Source organism: Talpa europaea (genome assembly GCF_964194135.1).
Source record: "Talpa europaea genome assembly, chromosome: 13".
Lineage (NCBI taxonomy): Eukaryota > Metazoa > Chordata > Mammalia > Eulipotyphla > Talpidae > Talpa > Talpa europaea.
Window position 1 is genome coordinate 70,567,353 of NC_140080.1, and position 24,375 is coordinate 70,591,727.

The 24,375-nt window shown below is 44.2% G+C and overlaps 1 protein-coding gene across 1 annotated transcript; it reads right to left on the minus strand.

Moving 5' to 3' along the window:
* Positions 1 to 2,509: 2,509 nt before the first annotated feature.
* INO80C (INO80 complex subunit C) lies at positions 2,510 to 21,042 on the minus strand (the record flags this gene model as incomplete). Its single annotated transcript, XM_084251923.1, has 5 exons — positions 2,510 to 2,853; positions 9,768 to 9,835; positions 10,731 to 10,842; positions 12,106 to 12,216; positions 20,887 to 21,042. 5 exons carry the CDS (start codon positions 21,040 to 21,042, stop codon positions 2,722 to 2,724), a joined length of 579 nt encoding a protein of 192 aa, XP_084108049.1. The 3' UTR covers positions 2,510 to 2,721.
* Positions 21,043 to 24,375: the final 3,333 nt, after the last annotated feature.

Here is a 24,375-nt window from a genome sequence, read left to right on the forward strand (position 1 = left end):
CGGATCTTACAGACCAGAATTACAATGATTTGGAAATGAATCACCAGAGGACATGTATGACAGATAAAGTTAGTTCTCATACAAAGTTGCTGAAAGGCCTTCCTAGGGCAGGGTGGAACTCAGAAGGGAGATTTCAGGCTATCAGAAGGAGCATTTAGGAGACATTGAAAGCATGTAGGTAGGAGATAATGTGCTCTGAAGTCGAGGAAAATCTGAGTTAAATGAAAGAGGAAGGATAACGTGAAAGATGAAGAGGGGACCACAGACTATAGAATGAGGTGGATAAAGATGGGAGAGGGGGGAATCTTCAGAGACATTCGTATTTCCAATTCCAGTGCTGGAATGCTTTGTGAAAAGGAATTTCACACTCAAGTACACACACACACAACCTTCCAAGCCGCCCCACGGCCCTGGGTGGAAAAGCCAGTTGATTTGTGAAGAAAACATACCCCGGGTTAAACAGTCTCCCTGGAGTTACAGCAAAAGGGTTCTCAACACTGGCTGCACATTATAATCCTCTGGGAAGCTTAAAAGCTACTATGCTCAGGCCCCAGTTGAATCAGAATCTCTGGGTAGTTTTGCATCAAGCCCCCCGCCCCCTTAGCCCCTCCAAATACAGGTGATGCTAATGTGTAGCCAGGGCTGTGAACCACTGGGACGGGCAAGGACTGTGGGGCTTTTTCAGCACAAAATTACCCACTTATTCCACAGCCTGTAAGAGAACGCATTATTGGAACTATTCACAGGTTAAAGCTTAGTTTGGTTCAGCTCAAATTGCTGTTGCTTGGGGTGAAAGGACAGACCTGACCTTTAGAACTCCTAGTTCTCTGGGGAAAAGAGGCTGCGAGGACACCCTGAAAGGAAACCAGAAAAGAAAGAACAAGGGGTCTGTCACACGTCCCTCCCTTCTGCCTGTAGAAGGTGGTGCTTCTCACACTTGTGTGTGCTGGTCACACTCCGATGTTTGTCAAATGCAGATGCCTGGGCCCTATTCCCTGTGTAGTCAGGTCTAGAGTGAGGCCCTAGAATTTGCATTTTCACAGGCACCAGGTGATTCTGACAGAGTACACACACACACACACCCCAGGAACCCTGAGTGGAGCAACGGCTTGTGCGCCTTCCATGGTGGCTGGTTGCAGGGCAGAGACCTGCTCTTCTCCCAGGCCCAGGCACAAGGGGGTACCCAGCAGTCAGTGCTGGACAGGCTTCTGGGCACTACTAAATGCAGGGGGGGCTTCATGAAACAAAGCAGACATGCCCCAAGTTTTCTTGGTATAGGTGTAAGTGAAGCAGGAAAGGCCCTTGGCTCACTTACTCAGTTTCCATTAAAAGGGAAACTGGGGATGTTCCTAGGTCGGCTGCTAGCAGCAAGTGGAGGAGGGAGGATGGAACCCAAGGACAGCAGCCACCGTCCTTCTGAGAATTTCGAAGCTAGCAACGAGTTTCAAAGTGAGGTCCTAGAACAGTAACATCAGTATCACTTGTTAGAAATGCAAATTCTCGGGCCCCACCCCAAATCCAGTAGATCAGACTCTCTGGGGGTAGGGGCCCTTCTGGTTTTACAGTGGGGCCTTATTCCAGAAGATTCTGGAAGTCGTTCTGGTTTGAGAAACCCTGCACCAAAGTCACCTCTCGTGATGACTGCTTCAGTCTCATTTTGGGGGGCGAGGGAGAAGCCTTACATCACTCTCACTCTCACCACTAGTTATTGCGGAGGTGCTGAATGACACAGGGAGAAAAGGAAGCCAAGTTCCGGGCAGCTGCCACCTGCCCAGCAGGCTGCTCTCCCAGATGACACTCAGCTTTGCTTGGCTTTTCTCTAAGCCTGGAAAGAGGCAGGAGGGGCTTTCCCTAAGAAAGAAAAGGTTTCTGGGCATCTAACCCAGTTCAGAACAGCTCTGACCCAGAAGGGTCTGATCCCCCTGTCCGCCCCAGAGATACGGGAATGTGGCTCAGAGCGGCCCTCCTCCTCCTGACACAGGAGTGCTTCCTTTTCTCATAGGCTGAGGAAGCAAGACCTTCCTGGAGCAGGTTTCCGTCAAAGCGCCAACATCCTGTACCAAGACAAAAGCCCTTCTTGGGAGGAGCGTCAATGTTTGTGGTCCGCACCTCCAGAAATGGGGTCAGCTCAGGCGGCTACGATGGAAGACCACAAACTGGGTGGCTTAAATGACAGGCATGCACCAAGGTTCTGGAGGCTTATTTGGAGCCTGTGGCCCAGGGTGAGGACTGGCCAGGGAGATAGGGTGGGTTACCCAGCTCTTTCTTTTCCAGCCCCAGCTTTGGGCCTCCTCCAAGCCTTCTGATCAAAGAGAAAGACCGACATGCTCTAAAGGGGGAGTTACAGGGTTCAGGAATAATCCAGTCCCATTGTCAGGATTCACCGAAGAGTTTTTAAACATGTTAGAAGAGTTCAAAACTTCGAAGTCAAAGTTTGGGGACTTACTTGGGTTAAACTAAAAGCACAATTTTCTATTTTCTTGTCAAACATCTTTATTTGAGGCAACAACTGAAGTATAATTTAATTCAACAGGAAATATCACACTTGGAGGAAAAACACAGGGGAAAAAAACCCTCAAACGAAAGCCAAACCTTCTTTCCAAGGCACAGCGCTGACATTTCCAGATTGACAACAGAATGAGTTTGTTTCCATGAAACAAAATCATGAGTCCAAAGTCTGTCTTTGAAACAGTTTCCCACTTGCTCTCCGTTTTCCCCAGCTCAGGGAACGATGCTCGTGGCCTTTCTCAGGGCCAGGTAGCCAGTGACGACGTCGGATGGCAGCCTCCGAATGTAGGAAAACTCCTCAATGGTGCTGAAGCGCAGCTTGCTCTGGGGGTCAGTGTAATTGGCCTGCACGGGCAACAGGCAGAGAGGAAGACGGAGAGTTGATGGTGGTGGCGTTTTTTAAGATCAAGTTAAAAACTTTTTCTATTTTACTGAAGGTGAAATGGATCTTCGTTATGTCTTATTGTCACCAAGAACACTAAATTGCTCACTTGAGCTATGACTCATTTATCTTCCCAGACTTGAGAAATACTTCAGGGTAAGGACGGGAAGAAGAATAACCACATCAGACATCAGGACTCTTATGCTTGGTGCCTCAAGAGCTAAAAGCAACAGCTCCAGAACTGAATCCATGATGACTGTTTCCCGTCCTCCACCCCCCAGGCTCCCACCTACTTCAATGTTCCAGATCTGTTCCCCAAGGCAGAGTAGCACCTGGAGGATGCCAGTCACCCGGCACACTCCTCCTGCCCCAAGTGCACTCCTCTCCAGTGCTCTACCCACTCCCAGTGCTGCTTCCATGGCTCCCTGGGCAATTAGGCAGTGGGAACTGGCCATCCACACCACGCACCCCTGGAAGGGCCCGCCATCCCCCAACTGCACCCACAGTCATCTTTGCCACTTGCAATTCTGAACATGCTATCTCTCAGCATGAAACCTCTCCATGGCGCTTCTCTGTCCTCAGGACAAAGGCTCAAGTCCTCAGCATGGCTCCTCACCCCTGCAAGGAGGCCCGACCTTCTTTCCCAGCAGTCTCTTAGTCACATGTCTCCATGCTCTGATTCCAGCTACCCCCACTCCAGGTTCCTCCCTCCCAGCATGCCCATTTGCCCTTTCCTTGGGTGGGGTCCCGACTCTCAGTAATCCTTGTTCATCCTTGAGGGTTCAGCCCCAAAGTCAGAATGTCAGGGCAGCCTTATCTGCCCCTTCAGAGGAGGTTAGGACGCCACCCTCGCCTTCATATCACCACATGTGTCTGTGTGGAATGCTTATCTCTGTTCCTTTTATGTTTGCTATCTGCATGCATCTTTGGCTAAGGTCTAGGCTGTGAGGCTCCATGAAACAGAAACCTGTTTATCCCTGTGCCCCGGTTCCCAGTGCAATGCAGACTGCACAGGGGTCCTCCGGTGTCCGTACAAGGAATGATGAATGAATGAATGAATGAACAAACGGGTGATCTGAACCATCACAAAAAAGAGAATGTGTTTCCCACTGACCTATTAAAATTCTCTTTTGGTCCGTTTTCCCCCTGTGCAATGTAGAGAAAACAATCCATTTATTATATCCCTCAAGGCACATGGCTTCTACAGATTTTGAGGGTGAGTCATATTGAGCTCCTTTTAAAAACTATAAAAGATGCCATTTAGGTCTAGACAGATAATGTCCGATTATTCAAGTGTAGTTGTCTGCTCCAGTGCTGAGGATCTGTGTGGACCGGGACGCGGCAGGGCTATGATTTAATAAGGGAGGGGACGTCAGTGAGGCAGCAGCAAGCTGATGGCACTTAGTCATAGCTCCGTCTTCAACTCTGCCAGAGGGGACTCCCTAAGGAACTTAACTTCCACATGGAATTATCCCAAAAAATTAATTAAAGCTCTTAAAAACTTTGATCCTTGTGTCTAATCTTGATATTGCTTTTCTGTACCACATTTCGTTTAATGACAGTAATAAAACTGAAGGCTTAAATAGGAAAAGAGCAGCAAGTCCCTTTTGAGGGCTCCTGGCCGCGAGGCATGTAGATGAACTAACTGGGGGGAGAGGAGCGTGTCAGCACTGTCGTGAGCTCGGGTGCAGGCATGTGGATCTGGCTTTGATCAGCTGGCCTCTGTACATGACCCAGCCCCAGCCTGGCTCCAGGTCTGTGGCTGCCTCACTCCCACCAACAAACTGCTGAGCTAGCCCGCCCAAGTTCAGCCCTCGTTGCCAAGAAGGCTGCTGAATAAATAACGTGAAATACAGAGATACTGTGCCACCAACAAAAAGGTTACAAACAAAAACTCATACAGACCAGACCCGACCTAGTGTTCTGAACAGAAGAGAGGATGCAAGTGATCCAGAAGAGGTGAACAACTACAACTGCACTCACATGGCGTAACCTCTGGATTCCCTCCCTGGAGCTGAATGAAACAAAGCTGCCTCCCCAAAGGCAGGCAGCAAAGAGCTTGAAGGCCTCCCTGCTGCAGGGTGACAGGCAGTTCAAGGCTCCCCGTTTCACCCAGAGCTGTCATGCTTTCCATAGCTCTGTTGCTAGGGCTAAATACAGGTGTGACCCTGCATGCCTTCCTGCCCTGCCCAAGCATGAGGGAGAAGTCACGTGGCTGTCTGGGAGCGGGTGGGTCAGTCTACACATGAGCTGGCTTCATTTTTAATTATGTAACTTTTACACTCTCTACCATCCCAAGGTCCTTTGACTTCCCCCGGGAAACCACAGTAGGTGGGCACCCTTTCAGACCTTGCTTCTATATACTCTTCTACACGCAAATACAGAAACAGTCCAGAGGAACTTACCTTGTGTTTTATGTGAGTGCCTGAGTGGTACTGTGTTGTTTATGCCGCTGTACCTTTTGGTCATAATACACCTAGGACATTTACCCATTTTGTTATGTACCACTGAGCTCACAGAACAGGGAGAAAGCTCCACTGCTTGACCTTTACGTTGCTTCCAATATTGTGCTACTTCAACCTCTCATAGGCATTTCTGCATAAAGCTCCCTGTACATACTATTTGTCCATTTCTCTAGGGTGCTGCCTAGAAGGCAAGTTTTTGTTTTTTTTTTTTTTTTAACCTCAGCGGGTAGTGCTAAAGTCCTCCAAAGAAGCTGAACCAATGTACATTCCCACACCAAAAAAGCAATGTTTGAGGATATCCATTTCTCTGTGCTGATGACAATGGATATAATAATGTTCTGCACCATAAAGGATTAAAATAGAAGTCAATAATAAAAAGGGTATTTGAGGGGCCTCCCTGGTGGTGCAGGCCATTGAGCGCCGCACTGTGAAACTGTCTGCAGCCTCTGCAGCGCAGGTTCGATCCTGGCTGGCCGGCGAGGGTCCCACATGGCGCAGCAGACCTCTCCTGTCTCTCCCGCTGCTCCCCTCAGCAGTCTATTTTGGTCCTTCTGCCTGTTCTGTTCCCCGCTCTGTCTCTGGTGAATCCTCTCACTCTCCCACGCATCTGGCCTATTACCCCGGTTCTTGTATAAAAATAAATAAATCTTTTAAAAAAATAAAAAAAGGTATTTTGAACATCCTAAATATGTATACGCAAATAGTACAGTTGAAAATAACCCATTGGTCTAAGAGGAAGTGTCTAGGGAAATGAACAAGAATAAAAGCAAAGCATATCAAAATTTCTGAAAGGCAGCTAAATCAACACTTAAAGAGAAATTTGAAGCATCAAATGCTTACATTAGAAGATATAAAATCAAGTAACCTAAGTTTCCACCTTATAAAATGAGAGAAATATGAGTAAGTTAAACACAAGCAAGCAAATGAAGAAAACAGTAAAGAGCAGAAAATAAATTTTGAAAGTTTAATTGACATGGAAAACAGGAAAACAAGAGAAAAATCAATGAAATCGAAAGTCGGTTCTTTGAAAGAATGAATAAAATTGATTGCTCTTTGAAAGAAAGAAGATATAAATTACTAATATTAGAAATTAAAGACAGGATATTACTACTGACCCATGGACAATAACAATAAGGAATACTACTAATAGCTCCATGCCCACAAGCTCAACAACTTCAAATGAAGTAAATCAATTCCTTGAAACACACAAATGAATAAAACTCAATCAAAAAGAAATAGATAATTTGATTAGTTCTATATTTCTTAAAGAAATTAACTGTGTACTTTTAAACTTTCCAAAAAAGAAAACACCAGGCAAAGACAGTATCACTGGAGAAATCCATCAAATATTTTAAGGAGGAAATATTACTCACTTCTATACAATCTCTTACATAAGAGGGGGACGGGACTACTTACCAACCCATCCTAAAAGGTCAGCATTACCTAAATGCCAAAACCAAAGATATTACAATAACCTTCATGAATATAGTTGCAAAATCTTCAATAAAATGTTAGTAAATCAAACCCAACAACATTTTTTAAAAAGGACAATTTAACATGACCAAGTAGGGTTCATGCCAGGAATGCAATGGCTAACTATGCAAAAAAAAAATAAAAATAAAAAATAAATCACTGAATATAGTACACTATCTTAAATACTAAATAAGACAAATCATATGATCATCTCAATAAATACAGAAAAAGCATTTGGCAAGAATCAACATCCAACTATGAAGAGAGGGAATGTTTCTTAACCTGGCAAAGAGCATCTTTGCACCCAGCAAGTATATTTAATGATGAAAGTATGAGTCTTTACTTCCCAAGACCTACAACAAGGCAAAAATATCCATTCTCTTCAGCAATAAAAGGCACATAGATTGGAAAGGAAGAAATAAAACTAGTCATTATGATTGTCTACGTAGAAAATCCCAAGAAAACTACAAAACATCTTCTAGAATTAAAAAGTGACCTAGCAAGTTCACAATGCACATACTAAAATCAATCACATTTTTACATATTAACAATAAGTAACTGGAAAGTGAAATTTAATAAAGCAACACCACTTATAAGAGTTGAGAAGTATTATGTTCATGGTTAGAACACTCAATAATGTTGAGAGTCTCAATTTCTTCCATATAATCACATATGCAATGCAAATGCAATCACTATCCCAGCAAGCATACTAATAACCTGGTTCTAAAATCTATTGAGAAAGACAAAAAAAAAAACTCAAATAGTTAAAACACTTTTGGAAAATATAGAGTTACCTGATTTCAAGGCTTACTATTAAGCTACAATAATCAAGAGAATGTAGTACTGGCAAAAGGAAAATGATATGAATCAAAGGTCCAAAACAGAAAGCTCAGCTTGGGACTAGCCAGAATTATATTATAAAAGTACACTCACACATTTCCCACCCAAAACACATTCTAGGAAGCATTCACTGCTAGTGAGATCTCATCATATTACTCAAGAAAGAGAGTTAGGGAGGCAGCAAGTGGGAGGCAGCAGCCCAGGTGAAGAGGTAACTTAAAGTCATGAGTAAGAGAAAGTCTTCTGGGCAAGCTAACATTTCTTTCCTGAAATCTCCTCTGGGGAGATTTAGGAGGAGATACATGGATGCAAAAGAACCCAACACACACGCACACACACACACACACACACACGCACACACGCACTCCATTTTATAGGGCTTCTATTCTTTCTATTGATCTTTGGAGGAAAAGTTAAAACATGACCAGCTCAGCGAGCATAACTAACATTATTTTCAAAAACAAAAACTCAAATCTTTCCCAATGTTGGACACAGATGAGCTTTAAAAAATGAAGTGCTCATTTACATAGTTCGGAGAAAAAGCCCATTTCCAAATTTCTTAGCGATGAAAAAGGATAAAGATGAGCCGAGAGTGTCTTTACAGGGCCCGCGCTTGTTGTCATTCTGAAAAGAAGGAGATGAGGGGCTCTGAGGTCCCTTAAGGTCAGTACTTGTTCAAGCCCCACTCGACCAAATATGCCAGCACTTTTCAAACTATTCCCCAGGAGCATTTTAGGGGTCACTGTGGTAGGCAATGGGGAAGAGAGGGGGCCGGGTCCAAAGGGGATCACAGTGGGGAGGAGCGCTCGATGGCGCTGGAAGGGATCCTGCTCAGCGAAATAAGCCAGAAAGAAAAAGAAAATACCGGATGGTCTCACTCAGGGCAGGAATTTAGAAAACCTAAATAAGGGACCAGGAAAAAGACTAATTATAATAAAGTAAAAATCAAAATCTGGGGCTTCCCCAGTGGCGCAGAGGGTTGAGCACAGCGCTATAAAGCTGTCAACAGCCTCTGCAGTGCGGATTCGATCCCAGCCAGCCAGGGAGATTCCCACATGGCGCAGCAGCCCTCTCGTCACGCCTGCTGCTCCCCTCAGCAGTGTCTTTGGTTCGTCTGCCTGTTCTGTTCCCTACTCTGTCTCTGGTGGATCCTCCCACCCCCTACGCCTCTGGCCTGTACCCCAATTCTTGTATGCATAAATAAAATAAATATTTAAAAAAACAAAAACAAAACAAACAAACAAAACCAAAACCAACAAGCAACTATAAACCAGAGACACACTGGGGAGGGGAGGGTTAGGGGGTGGATTAGGGTCAAAACAAGGGGGAGTGAGAATTGTACGGGGACTATAACCAAGATGAAAATGCATACATTGTGCAACAATGAAAAATGATGTAAAAAATGTATAAAATATAAAAATAAATTGGAAAATCACTGTTTAACATAACACCTCTTTAGAGATGTTCACTTTTTAAAAAATATAATCATCTCTAAAATGCAGGAAAACTTTTTAACTTCATCAGTAAAGAGCTGATGTTATCTCCTGCAGTTAGCAAGCAAAGGAAGAGGAGTGCAACCCTGCGCTCCTGCTTTCTGGAGCAGCCCTCCCTGCAAGGAGACCTCATGGGTGCCCCAGGTTGCAGCCACACTATACACAGTGGTCGGGGCCTCCCTGATGGCCTAGGGGTTAAGTCCCAGTGCTACCACACCCACAGCTTGAGTTATGAGTTCGATCCTGGCCAGGGAGGTGACCCACATGGCGCAGTAGACCTCTCCTGTCTCTCCCGCTGCTCCCCTCAGCAGTGTGTTTCAGTAAATCTGCCTGTTCCGCTCCCAACTGTGTCTCTGGTGAACCCTCTCAAACCTCCCCTCCCCCCACACACACACACCTCTGGCTTACACCCCAGTTATTCTATGCAAAAAAAAAATAAAATAAAATGACTATGGGAAAGTTTCGGCTCAAACCCATCACTTAGTCACAGCTTATGGGCTTCAGAGAGGGCCAGCATGGTAGATATGCAACACTGTCTAAAAGGACACGGCTGTGAAGTCTTCTTTTCAAGTCAATGTTATAAGACACAGAAATGCAATTACTCACAAGAAGACCTGAAACATCTGAATACTTCTTAGCTGGTTTAAAGGATGGAGGAGCATCGATACTAAAATCTGGAGAGAAAAAGAAAAAAGATAACTAAAACATTCAGATTCCTTCCCTTTTGTCTTAAAATACCGTTTGCTAAAACTCCCAAATTTTTACTTTTGACTAAGTATTCACAGAACTCTCTGGGGGAAATAATGCAGTAGGTCACAGGCCAAGTGCAGGCCCCATCTCTGGCTCTGCCCTGTCCCCAAGGACCCTCTACTCCAAGAAGAACACCATCTTGGAACACAAGCCACTTTCACTGTCTCAGGTTACGTGGGCTGACAGGGATGAGATGCCAAACAATCCACTACTCGGATCTGAGCATCCAGACACTGGGACATCCACACCCAGGGACTTGACTAGCTGCTCTGTCGCCTATCTGAGTCACCCCCATAAAAGATGTGCAATGGACAGGAGACAAGGAGAAGTATGAATCTGCACTTCCTGGTAAAGTTGAACAGAACATACAACAGTGTTTTACACAGGTTTGGAAACAGTGCAGTATCAAGTATTTACGCTGGAAAATACTGTCTCAAAGGGTAAAAACAGAGTTGGCCTTCAAACTGGTTGCTAGCAACCCTCCTAAATTTTAGGCAACCTTGTTCTTGGAAACACAATTTAAGAGTAGACTTTTGAATAAGAAGCTTATCTAACAAAAAACACCATTATCATGGCAGGACTTATTTCTCCAGATTGAACTGTTAACAGTGACACTGAAAATCACACACCTGTAACACACACTAACAGATTAAACACAGATACACTGTGAGGAATATTCGCATAAAACTCTTATATTGATGCCACAGTAAAATTGCCAAGCTAAAAAAATAGCCTCCTATTATAATGGAAACACAATAATGTAGATTTAGTTATAAGAAAGTTCCTAGTCTGAACATTATAAACACACAAACAGCTCACAGTTAGGATCGTTCAGTTGCCATGGCAATGCCCTTTCAGCAGCGAGAATTTGTTTCAGGTTCTTCCAGGTTCTATTCTTCTTGCCAGCTACTGCTCCACCGTGGCCAGAGTGCTGGAATTAAAAGCATGGATCAGAAGAAACAAGAATCACTGGAGACTGCTGTCCAGAATCTGACATTTATGCTTACTCATAACTGTAATATCCCCCTCATTCTGTCAACAATCATTTTGTACTCCTAAGACTTTAAAAAAATCTATTACTCCATATACTTTCATTTTACTTAGAAAAACACAAAGCTTTTGGATTGTCCAAACCCATTAGTTACTTGGTGATGAAGTAGAAATTAAAGGCTATTTCTTTAACATCACATCCCTTTATTGTGTCTGCCTTTGTGGAATTCACTCATGAACATCCCATTACTTTCAAATACATTTACTACAAAGTTATATTTTAGTTATTTGCCTTCTTCTTTGAAGGCATGACTTTGCTTGCAAAGTTGTGGCAGTGACATGCCTTCTGGAAATCTTGTTTTTATTTTTTTGTTGTGTGATAAGGAAGCAATAAAATGGAAGACAATAGCAAAATCCGTTGCAGGCACTGGTAATGCTGCATTTTCAAAACTAATGAAAAATAACTTTTTAATGGTGTAATCTCAATCACTGTAACTTATTCTCTCCTTTAAAAACAAAAGGAAGAGCAGCCTATTTCTACTTTAAGGCACAATAGCTTAGATTTACTTAAAGAAACTAAAAAGAAGCACTCTTCCTTTAGTTCCTTCAGTTCTCATCTAAAACTTATGTGGGTCAACAAAAAGGGAAGGGGAACAATCATGGAAATGATCCATTCTTAAAATGCTATCTGTTTTTTTTTAAAGATTTATTTTATTTATACAAAAGCCGGGTACAAGCCAGATGCGCGGGAGGGTGAGAGGCTTCACCAGAGACAGAGAGGGAAACAGAACAGGCAGACTGACGAAATACACTGCTGAGGGGAGCAGCAGGCAAGACAGGAGAGGTCTGCTGCGCCATGTGGGTTGCTCCGAGGCCGGCGTGGATCAAATCAGCACTGCAGAGGCTGTGGACAGCTTCACAGTGCTGCGTTCAACCACCTGCACCACCAGGGAGGCCCTTAAAATGCTATCTTTTAACAAATTCCACAAGGGCACTGAAATCCTTGGGAACTGGCACACTAAGAGATGAACAGCAAGGACTCTTCTCCTGTGCCCCTCCTTCCACAACAGCACATGGCAGAGAAGGTGGCAACTTGGATTGATGGAGAAGGATCACCAGTGCCACCTCGATGGCAGGCCAGCAAGGTCAGAGGCATGGTTGTTTGCTTTTTTATTTGTGTCAATAAAATACCTTAGATACTCACCACAAAGTTGGGGTCCTTAAATGGCAAAGGTTTAGCAGCTTTTTCCATAGGCCCAGTGCTAAAGTCAGAGGGTGCCACTTTATTCTCACTCATGCCTTCCATGCTGATACCCTTAAAACATAAGGTCAATTTCGTTTAGCTGAATTCCATAGCTCAGCTCTCAAAAAGACATGAGGAAATAACTACAAGATACTTGAAAGGGGACACTGCGCCGAGGAGTTCAGCAGGTGGCCTGCGCCAGAGGGCATGCCAGATTGGAAGCAGCATCTGCTGTGCAGAAGCTACAAGTCACATGCCAGGCCCCCGACACATGTTTCTCAGCTCCCCGGTGTGCCAAGCACAGCCATGGATTTCCTAGCCAAGCTGGCTCATGTGGTTCTTAAAACCACTCTAAGGAAAGAAAAAAAGAGCCACAGGTCACCTGGCTGCCAAGCAGGCCAATAGGTTTTAAAACAAAAAGTCTTTCAAGGCAATAATCATAAAGTAAAAGCATGCCAAAAGAAGACATCACTTCTGATTTGTAATGCAATTTCCAGTCTTCCCAGGCAACAATAAACTTTTAAATTAACATATAATTTACATACAGTGAAATGCACAGACCTGAAGTGTGGGTTTCATGAGTTTTGCCAAATTTTTACACTGGTGTTGCTGTTATTCTTACTGAGACAGCGAGCATCTCCATCACTCCAGAAAGTTTCCTCACACTCCTTCCTAGTCAGTATCTTCCACCCACAGGGGGACCTCTGTTCTGATAGCTACATTACTTTTGCCTATTCTAGAACTTCAGCAGTGCAATCTGATAGCAGGTACTGTTGCGTTTGGCTTCTTTGGCTCAGCATAAAGTTCTGAGCTGCATGTTGTTGCTTGCATCAGTAGTGTGTTTTGCTGCAATTGCATACTGTCAGCAGAGTAGTGTTCCACTGTATTAACTGCAATTTGTTTTTCATTTTCCTGCTGAACATTTCAGTCATTTTCAGTCTTGAGCGACTACAGATAAAGCAGTTATGAACATTCTGTACAAGCCTTTGCGTGAACAAGTGTTTTCACTTCTCTTGGGTAAATACCTAAGAGTGGAATGGTTGGCCTTTAGAGTAAGTGTTATGTTTGATTTTATAAGAAACTCCTGAATCATTTTTCTAAATGGCTCTGTTTTTACACTCCCAGCAGTACTGCAGAGTTCTGGATGAGCATATGTATACACATCACCCTCACCACCCCCATGCCCTGACACGGTGTTCATGATGGCAAAGGAGGAAAGTAGGGAAGACGGGGCCTATTCATTCTGCAGTAATAGTTCTTTAAGTTTGAGGTCTCTTCCCAAACACCTTCACTGACTCGCCTCTAGAGTCTCTCCTCATGGGTCTGAGACTCTTCTGTCTAGATTGCTCCTCCCCCACTTCAGCCTCCCCTGCTCAGTCTGTCCTAACTTTTCTGATCTCCAAGGCTAAGTTCAAATATCAACTCTAAGAACTAAGAAGCCTCCAATTTCTCTTTCTTTTCCTGTACCCACAGGTGACCTAGCCCTCCCTTCTGCCTTTTCCCTCATCAGCTTAAGGCTTCAGAACAGGGACACTGTAGAGTAAACCTCGCCCGCTTCCTTCTTCACAGCAGTCAGTTACATACTTTTAAGTACAAGCTTGTCATCACCCCCTCCTTACAACTGGTCAGTGGTTCCCACTGCCCTGGGGATCAGGACCAGGTCCTGGCCTCCTCTCCAGCCTCACCTTTTGCTCTCCAGGCCTTCCCTTATTTTGTGCTTTTGGTGCAAATTCCACTGAGTCTTTTTCTGTATAGCACAGGTAGATTCCAATTTCTCCATTTTCACTTATGCTTTACTAAAATTATCTTTATTGGCTTAGTTCATGTCAATTTCAATTTTACAACAAAGATTTGATTTAGCATTTTGTAAATAACTTTTATTGGCCTTGTGATTTCTCCTTCACGGTCACAGTATTTCTGCCAGGTACATGTGTCCTGGGAGACCCACTCTGATGAGGAGGATTTGATTCTTCCATCACAGTTAATCAATAACCAGTGTCACCTGCTGCCGTTTTAGCCAGGTGTCATCATTATTTTGTGTTGACTATTTATAAGAGTAATACCTATTATAAATTGGATATATGACTGATAATTTGTATTTACGTCTCAGTCAATGATAAAACAGCAGCTTTGTGAAGCAGGCAAGGAGCAAGAGACCAGAAGGAGAGAGGAAAGTGGATAAGGGAAGGAGAGAGTCAGAGAGTGAGCATGCAGAAGGGTCACCACACCCAGCTCTACTGCGTGGCACAGTCTCCCTGCATCCAACCCAGTGCCTGGCACAGAGAAAGTAATATATCAATAAGAATGAATGGGCTTGCTTACCTACAGGAATAGGGTAGACAGGATGGGAAAATGGGACAGGAAAACTGAGGAGTAAGACTTCTCTGAATATATGTTTTTGCAGAATTTTGACTAACCATGTTAAAGTTTCATATACTAAAATAATAATAATAATAATAAATTAATAGTAACAACAACAGTATCAACAAGGATGGGGAGCAGATGGAGAAAATGAAATACAAACAAAAACAGATCAGCCTAACTGTATTTTGAATGAAATATAACCATATTGAAGGACAGTAAAAGAGAAATAACTTGAGTGACTTTGAACATGGTATTTTAACAATATAACCTATGGTTAAAGGCAAAAAGAACCATAAGAAATTGGCAGGTTTGTTTTTTACAAGGGCACAGGTTAACATTTCTGAAACTGTTACATATGTATTCTAAGAAGGAAAAATAAGAAAAGAGGTAGGCTCTGGTAGTACATGGAAATCAGGTTATCAATATGACCTTGTGGTTTTTGACACACACAGAGATAAACACAGTAGTAGATGCAGAGGTGAGAAGGGGGTATATATTTACACACCTGTATTTCCCACCTGTCTCCATTGACAGGACTAGAAATAGTGAACAATGGGCACACCCATGTTCAGATCCTGGTTTCTAAATATTATTTTCTAAGAACGATTACGACTTGAGGGCCTCCCCGGTGGCACAGCGGTTGAGCGCTGGGTTGCGAAGCTGCCCGCAGCCTCTGCAGCACCGGTTCGATCCCCGGCTGCTCCCCGGCCACCAGAGGAGGGTCCCACATGGCGCTCAGACCTCTCCTGCCGCCTGCTGCTCCCCTCAGCAGTGCACTTCGGTCCTTCTGCCTGCTCTGCTCCCCGCTCTGGCTCTGGTGAATTCTTTCACCCTCCTGTGCTTTTGACTGTACCCAGTGCTTGTATAAATAAATAAAAAAATCTTTAAAAAAAAAAAAAGAACTATTACGACTTGAAGAAACGGATGATTCCAGGGTTGGGGCAAGAAAGTACAAGATGAGCACTGTGGTGCCCGAAAGTAAGAAACACTTGCATCAGTCTTCCAGGGTTGCCACAATAGAATGGCACCAACTGGGTGGCTCAAACAAGATAGAGGGATAGAGGGATCACACCCAGTGAACGTGCCAGGGGCTCCCCCGCACTTAGGAGGAAGCTGGAGCCATCATGCACATAGAGAAAAATGACAGTCACCTCCTTTTCCAAAGAGGTGGTGGTTCAGAAACCAGGAGATAGCCAGGCCCACTGGCGGGAAGGCACACGAGATGTGCAGGTCTAAGGAAACTGCCAGTGTTGGAAGCAAGGTGCCACTCTCTTAAGGAATCTAAAAACAATCCAAAAGGGTGCACCACAGGCCTGTTCAGTGTGAAAAAGGCCAAAGGGTGTAGGCTGCCGGGAGGCAGGGTTACAGGGTGGTGTAGATTAAGTGAGAGAAAAACAACCTTAAGAACAACCCAGTGAGCATCACGGTAGAACAAAAAACAAAAAAAAAAAACCCACAAACAAAACAAAACAAGACAACTAGGGACAGCTTAGGGGAAAGAGGCAGAACGCAAAAGAAGTTTCCTGGGGCCAGATACGCTCTAAGTTTCAACTTTGTTGTTTTGAGCTTTTCATAAAGAAAATGACTACTTATATAATGATGTTTCCATCTGGGAGAAAACAAACCCACAGAACTGCTAAGGAAGCAAAAGGGGATACTAAAGGAGAAGGAAAACCCGCCCCAGGGCCTCCGTGGTGATGACAGAACCATCCACAGGACATGCCCAGCTCACAGGACCATCCTCAACAGTGGCGCTGATCTTTTTTTCCATGTCAGAAGTGTGAAAAGACTGCATCTCTCCCTTTCTGTTCATGCTTCTTCCCTGATCCCTAGTGAGCAGGCTCAAAGGTGATGTGTGCACAGTGAATTCCTGAGAAAGAATACAGGGCAATCTTTTGATGTGGGCTATTTGTTCCCAGGCCCCAAAGAGACATAAGAGAACATTTGGAGCATCATGAAATAACGCTAAGTGGAAAGCAGAATAAAAATGTTATACATGAAATACAATTATGAAAAACTATATCTACATGTAGGAAACATGACTTTAATTACTGGGGAAGGAAACTGCATAATTTTTCATGTCCATTTAAAACATTTTTTTAAATAGGGCCTCCCTGGTGGCTCAGGGGTTAAAGTCTCAGCACTGTCAAGCTATTGCCAGCCATTGCCTGAGTTAGATTCCCAGCCAGAGAGCTGACCCACATGACAGAGCAGACCTCTCCTGTCTCACCCACTGCTCCCCTCAGCAGAGTATTTCAATAGCTCCACCTGTTCTGCTCCCCATTCTGTCTCTGGTGAATCATCTCACCCCCATGTATCTCTGGCCTACACCTCAGTTCTTGTATGCATAAATAAAAAAAAAAATAAATATAAAAAATAAAACATTAAAAAAACTTATAAAATTTTAATTATCATAATTTTTAAGTTGATTTTTTTTTTAAATGAACAAATAAAATCAGCCCAGCATTCTTTGCCTGCCTCTAATTACAGGTGACTCCATCCTATCTGCACTCTGCATTGACATTCTGGAGAAACAACTGCTGGTATTCAACTTAATTAATGTTTTGTTAACTGCTTATTTACCATCAGAAATCAGTCTACTACATAAATTTCAGTCTATAGTGAATTAGGTTTCTCTGTAGTTTTTATCAATTTGAATAGGCACTTGGAATGTCTAAAATGCCCTATAATTGATGCAATAAAACTTCCCCCAAAAGCACTTCTTTGCAGTAAACAAAAATGAATATGGACTCTGGGAAGTCTATAGTTTGAATACTGACTCTACCACTTGTTAGCTGTGTGACTTGGGGAGACTTACTCAACCTCTCTATGCCCCTGCCTTTTTATCTGTAAAATGAGAATAGCGATTCACACTGTTGTTTTAAGAATTAGGTAACACTCAGAAAGTGCTTGGAACAGTGCTTGCTTGGCATACAGCAAATGTTCAAAAACTATTTATTATTAATCATGATTTATTTTACTTCATCAGAATATCTGTTCTCCAAGTTAACAATAATCATTTTTAACAATAATCATTGTTAACAATAATCATTTTCAAAGTATCATAAACAGCAAATGAGTGATGATAATTTCCAGATTGTGACATAAACCAAACAACTCATTCCCCAATGATGAAACTGAACAATCTGAAACATGCACACAGCTCTAACCCTACAAAGCTGTTCCATCCAAACCCAACACCTTTCAAAGTCACAAGGCCCTCTGCCTCCCACCTCCCCTCTGCCTACAAGAGTTCTCATCATCCTCTGTGTCGCTACATTACATTAGCACACCAACACAAGAGAATACCTATAATCAGTTCAGATACATGGTTAGAAATTACCGTATCTTCCTAATTGTTTCATATACAAAATATGTAGAATTCTAACATGACCCTTAAAATTCTGGGCCTCTGTTATTCAAGCAAGCACTAATCCAGGTACTGCTGTGAAGGGGTTTTGGAGATGTAATTAAATCCCCAAATCAGCTCAAATCAGCTGACTTTAAACAAATGAGATTATTTAGCTGCACTAATCACATAAGCCTTTTAGATCTGGGTTCACACTCAGACATGAGAGTCCTCAGAAAGATTTGAAGCCTGAGAGCTTCTCCACAGCTGGCTTCAAAGATGGAAGAGGCCACGTGGCAAGGAATGCGAGTAGTGGCTAACTGATAGCAAAGACACAGGGACCTCAGTCCTACAGTGCAAATAACTGAAGTCTGCCAAAAACCTTGACTGCGTCTGAGAAGAGAGTTTCGCCAGCCTCCAAACAAGAAGACATCACACAGCCAACACTGATTCAGCTTTGTGATACTTTAGGCAGAAAACCAAACCAGTGACGTCAAGCCAGGGCTTCTGACCTACAGAAACATGAACTAGTAAAAAGCTGTTATTTAAGTCACTAAATCTGTGGTAATTTGTTACAACAGCAATAGAAAACGCTTACAATAAATGTATGTCAATCTTCCTGGGAGGTTTTAGGATGACAGGAACAAGCTATAATCTTTGAAATGTCTTAAGCATACTGCTAGAGCCATAAAAGCAACACAGTACAACAAATTCTTGCTGACTAAACTCAAATGAAACAGAACAGAAAGGCTGAGCAGGAGACACAGATAAAGGAAGATCCATGAAGATTCCAGGCAGCACTGCATTAATGCCTGCATATGCTGTGGACCAGGGAGCCAGAACGGAAGGCTATGTTAGAGCAGCAAAGCAATGCAAGACTCCTCTCTGGAGTGAGAAGCAGTTTTTTCATTACTCACAGGATGCTGAGGGTGTGAGTAGGGTAACTGGTTATATATCTTATTACTTAAATCCCAGTTGGGAAGGAGAGCAAAGAAAAGAATTCACTATTCCAAGAATGACCTACTCTTTCCAGCCTAAGGGTTTGCTGAGGCTGCTGCAGGGGGTACTTAGGCAGCTCTTGTCCTTAGACCTCTAAAGCCAACAGAGATGTGATTTCCAACACACTGAGTTACTGGGAATTACCTGCATCCTGGAGGCACTTGGTCACCCTTTGAAGTTTGCTGTGGTGGGAGGTGATCAAGCTATCTTTAAGGTCAAAACAATCATTTGTCCCAATATGTACTGACTATATTCCTGGCACTTGGCACAGCTGGATACCAAAATGTTATCTACAAACAGTTGGATACTAAGCACACTGTGGAAGAAAGCAATCACAATGCAAATAAGCGTTAAAGAAAGAATTCCAATCAAGAGTATTTAAAGAACTCCTACACAGATTGTTAAAAATAATGATAACCTAATTAGAAAAAGTCAGGTTCTTCACCAAAGATAGTGGAATAGTTCATCTCCATGTGAAAATGTGACTGATACCATTAGTAATCAGAAAAACAAAATTAAAACAATGAGATATCACTACACGCCCATTGGAATGGCTAAAATTGAAGACTGGCAGTGCCAAGTGTCGCTGAAGATGAACAGTGTAGGGTTAGTAAAGTATCAGTCTTTCTACCCTCCCACCATTAGGACTGATGATGGAACCCTGTGGTCCTGAATGCATGCCAGATGGCGGGCACCTGGAGTGGTGTGTGGCCATGTGTAGGCCGGCACACCTGGGCTAAGAGACTGGGCTTATAAAGGCAGCGTCAGGGGGACACCAGCAGAGCGAAAGACACGGGAAGGAGAAAAAGCAGAGAAGCAGAGGCCCCGAGAGAACGCTGGAGAACCCAGATAGAGTGAAACTGGCCGGGGCTGGGAGGACTGCCAGCATCTCAGGCCCCTAGCACCCCTGCCTGCAATGTACCTGGTTATCTGAATAAAAGCCTGAAAAAGCCACCGCGGGCTCCAGGAGTCTCTCCTCCTTTACCCCTGGCTGCTCCGGTCATAGAGAACCTGCTCCGTGCCCTTCCTGCCGCTACAAACAGTAACTGGATTTCCCATACTTTGCTGATGAAACTACATAATAGTGCAACTAATTTGGGAAGTAGCCTCCAACGGTTTTTAACTTAACTGTTTTAATACTCTGCTGGAATCGCCGGGCCTGGATTGTCCAGATGCTGTGAAGTCTGCACAAGGTGCTGTGCTCAGGGCTGTACGACCATGGAGCTCATCATGTATTTCCTGTAACGCCACCAAATAAGACCAAACCCACTGAGGGTCAAAAAAGCACTTTTCTGGGGGAAGAGGGAACCCATCTGTATCAATATATCTTTGTATTCCCTCCGTGTACTTTTTTTTTTTTTAAGATTTTTTTATGCATACAAGAGCTGTGATACAGGCCTGAGATGCAGGGGGTGAGAGCATTCACCAGAAACAGAGTGGGGAGCTGAGCAGCAGATTGACCTAAATACACTGCTGAGGGGAGCAGCTGGCGAGACAGGAGAGGTCTGCGGCGCCATGTGGGTTTCTCTCTGGCCAGCCGGCCCCGGGGATCGAACTCCTGCTGCAGAGGCTGCGGCTTGCTTCATAGTGCGGTGCTTAACCCCTTGCGCCACCAGGGAGGCCCTCCTCCGTGTATTTATTAGGGTGCTCCGCACCTAAGGCACTCTAAACTCTGGAGAAAGGTCGAAGGTGTAATATGCTAACTTCTACTTAACTGAAACTCACAGGCGTCTTGAGCTTGCTCTAAACGCAACTTGGAAGGGAAGGGGCAATCCTTCCACTAAGTCAGTAATAACCGTCCATCTCTCCGCTCCTCTCCAGGACAACGCAACGCAGGTGTTTCTTCAACCAAATCCCACGTGTCCAAATTACAGGTGAAAACTCAGTGGCATCCTAAGCCAGCAGCCCCGGGGCGGGGCGGGGCGGGCCCGCGCATGCGCTCTCGCTCCCGGCAGCACGGCCTCGCGCACGCGCACCCGTCCCACCTAGGAAGCTCCTGCGCATGCGCAGGCTCGGCGAGTGCCCCGTACCTGTGCAAAGCCAGAGTTGGACACTTTTTTCTTCTTAGCGGCGCTGTAGCCTCCGGAACTGCTGCCGTTGTGGGACGGGCTGGCCGGCCTCTTCTTACTGTTCCGAGCTATCCCCGGAGTGGAAGCGGTGGCCACAATTGGAATTTGGGCCGCCATTCCTACCCTCAGTCGTTTTCCCCTCCCCCTTGCCCCACTTCTTTCCCGGTGCTGGCCTTGAACTTCCGGCGCGCCGTTACTTCCGTCTTGATGCGCGAAAACCCGGCCTGGACTTCCTGCTCGAAAACCCGGTCTCAAAGTAGTGCCTGAATCTCTCGGCCGCATATAAAACGCGGAGCCCGGAACAGTCTATTCTGATGGGACAGGAAAGGTGTCAGCAAGTGGTTCCTATACTCTGGGGGCTCAAACTTGGCAAGAATCCCCTCCTGGGAGAATAGAACTTCTTGCCATCTTTTTTTAATAACTAGGACTTAAAAACTCAGATCACTTTTGATGTCTGAAACAGTAAAGATAGCATCATTCCGGATGTACTAGACAGACTGCCAACCTTCTAGCTTTCATGGTCTGTGCAGTCTCCTGTGGAATAAGTCTGTGTCTCAGCAGTGCCTAAATGAACTGTAAGTGTAAAATGGTTCTTAACCTTTCAGGGGAATCACTGACCCCTTTGAGCCTGTGATCTCTCCTCCCCATCACTAAATGCCTAGTCTGTTAAAAAAAAAAAAGAAATAGGCTTAAATGAAATAATTTATGGCAAGCCCCACTAAAATTTAACATCTAAACTAATTGTAGTTTCAGCCTTTCCCAAAAGTAGAATTTTAAACCAATAAATCTGGAATTTTCATGGCCAGCAGTAGTGATGTAGTCTGCAAAAAAACAAAAAACAAAAAAAAGAGGTACTCCCCCACCCCCAAGGTGACTTTTCCTGAAATAATTTTTTTGCTAATAACTTTGTCTCACCCTCTTCTGACTATGAAAACCTATTAGTACACAACTCCTGAGCACACCCTTCTGTTAGCTACATGCAGTTTTTCCTGATTCATGAATCTTTTATTAAAGCCAATTAGATCTTCAGCTTATTCAGATGACTTTGGTTTAACTAGGCTTGGATAAATTTTTACATACAGATTTCGGAGAGTTCACAAATACGCTGAAAGCTATATGAACCTTGGTGGAACACCTCTTCCCCCTTGTTACTTGCCACATACTACACTACACATTAGAACCTTTATGATACAGACTACATGGTTTATAATTGATTAGTTAATGCCCCTTTTTTTTTGGCTTTTGCTAGAATTCTATAAGGGGAAGCTTAGTTGTATTTTGTTCACTTTTCTTTCCCACGTCACAGTAACTTGCAAGTCATTGGCACATGATTAGCTGGGGGTTTTTTTAATGCGCAAAATCCCTCTAGTAACTAGTTGAAGCTACTGTGTTCTAATACAATCTGAGTAGTTAAAGGAAATAGGCTACAGAATAACTGAGAATTGAGAGAAAGAGAACAGATAGAGAAACAATATTGTTAATCTTTTCTCCTCTGGAGAAAGCATACCAGTTTTGAAATGTTTTTTCTCATGCCCCAATTCTATCCCTATCCTCACCTAAGTCTAGTTTTCCTTACTTTTTATCTCAATTACCAACACCTCTAACCAGCCAGCCACCCAAGCCAGAAAATAGGTGTTGTCACTGGTTTCCTGGCCCCAGCCCCACCCCCACTGCTGTATTGCCCCTTCCTCGCATTCCCTTTAACTCTTCTTTCATTCAAATTTGGGCCTCCAATTTTACCTAGTCCTCCTAGATTCCAGGCCACCCTTCACACAGCTGTCAAAATGGGCTATCTAAATTCCAGATAATAACCACGATACTTTACTATGTTTTTAAGGGCCCTTTTACTTTAGCATATAAGGTCCTTTATACCTGGGCTATGCCTCCTTCTTTTACTTCATTCCCGACACTCCATTCTCTGCTCTGCCAGGCACTACCTATATTTTCTAGATTGCATTTTCTCATAATTCATCAGTCACTATATTCTCTCCTAGAAAAGCTTTCCTTTGCCTGAGTTCAGATACTGTTTCCATCGAAAAGCTTTCAGCCATCTGTCGGATAAATGGTTTTCAGGCTTTTCTGCCCTCCCACCATTAGGATTGCATGCCTGAAGGTGGGCACCTGCATTTGTTACCTTGTTATAAGTTGTGTTGTTTACTTCTATGGGCCATGGCTCAGTATTGAGATATATCACCAAGAGGAGCAGAGGCAGGAAAGAGTCATGGAAGAGAGAGAGAGAGAGAAGGGGAGAAAATGGCAGAGAAGGCCAGAGTGAAGACTTGCGGGGGGGGGGGGGGGGGCTTGGAGTCCTGCAGGCCTCCTGGCCCCCTGGCACCCCTGTCTGCCGTGTGCCTGGTTGTTGCACTACATGTAAAAGTGAAATAAAAGCCTGAGAAAATCACCGAGGGCTCTGGGACTCTCCTTTACCCCGTTGGGTCTGCTTGAATCATAGAAAACCTGCTCTGTGCCTTTCCTGCCCCTACAGTCTCCTTACTGATACTTGCTGTCCCTCACCGATGCCACGTGTCCTTTGATAAAAGCTGCTGCCCCTCCTGCCACTGGTGTGTTGCTGTCCTCCCTGGTATCTACCAGTCAAGCAGCCTCAGGAAGAGGTTTGGTCCTACTTAAGACTTAATTATGTTTCATGAATAGTGATTCATTTCCAGTAAGACTGAATAATGTGCTGGTAAGGCTGTCTCCTGTCAAAGGAGACTTGCAAAATCTGCTTGATTGTCTATCAGAAATCTCAGGAAACATGGTGACTCTCTGGGGTCAGGCTCTACTGGGTGGAAGTCATGTAACCATCCTCTCTTCATCACTGTGAGCTTGGCAGTCACTGCTCCCTGTATCAGCAATGGCTGCTGCAGTTGATATGGGACTCCTTGCTGTGAAGAAACCTTAAAGCATCAGTTAAGACTCTCAAGTGCCCAACTTACAGCCACCACAGAAGGCAGCAGAGTGTGCTGCCAGGATTCTGAACCAAGGGAAATATGCAACCCTGGACCAACACACTGCTGGGAGAAGCGGGCGGGGCTCCTAGCAATTGGCGAGTACTCTGTGGTATGTGAGAGCAGCACTTGTATGTGGGACTAACTTCTTCTCCCTCTTTGGATACCATCTCTCAGGCACCTTCTCTGATCCCTGATCCTGCCCTGTAAGATGGCCATGCCTCACAGATGTGCTCTCAGCAGGCTGTTTCCTCCACTACAGATCACACCTCATGTGGTGGTAAATACTGTGGGTTGTGGGCACATCTGAGCTGAGACAGTTTCTTCTGCGTCATCATTCTCCAGGCATGCTGGCCCTCAGTGATGTTCTGCTGAGTGTCTCATGATTTAAACCACCATTGTCTAGAAGGAGAGCGCTGCAGCCGGCAGGGTGGGGTTTGTGTGTGTGTGTTGGGGGGGATTGTTTGCATATTTTTTACTTATTTTTCATCAGACAGATGCA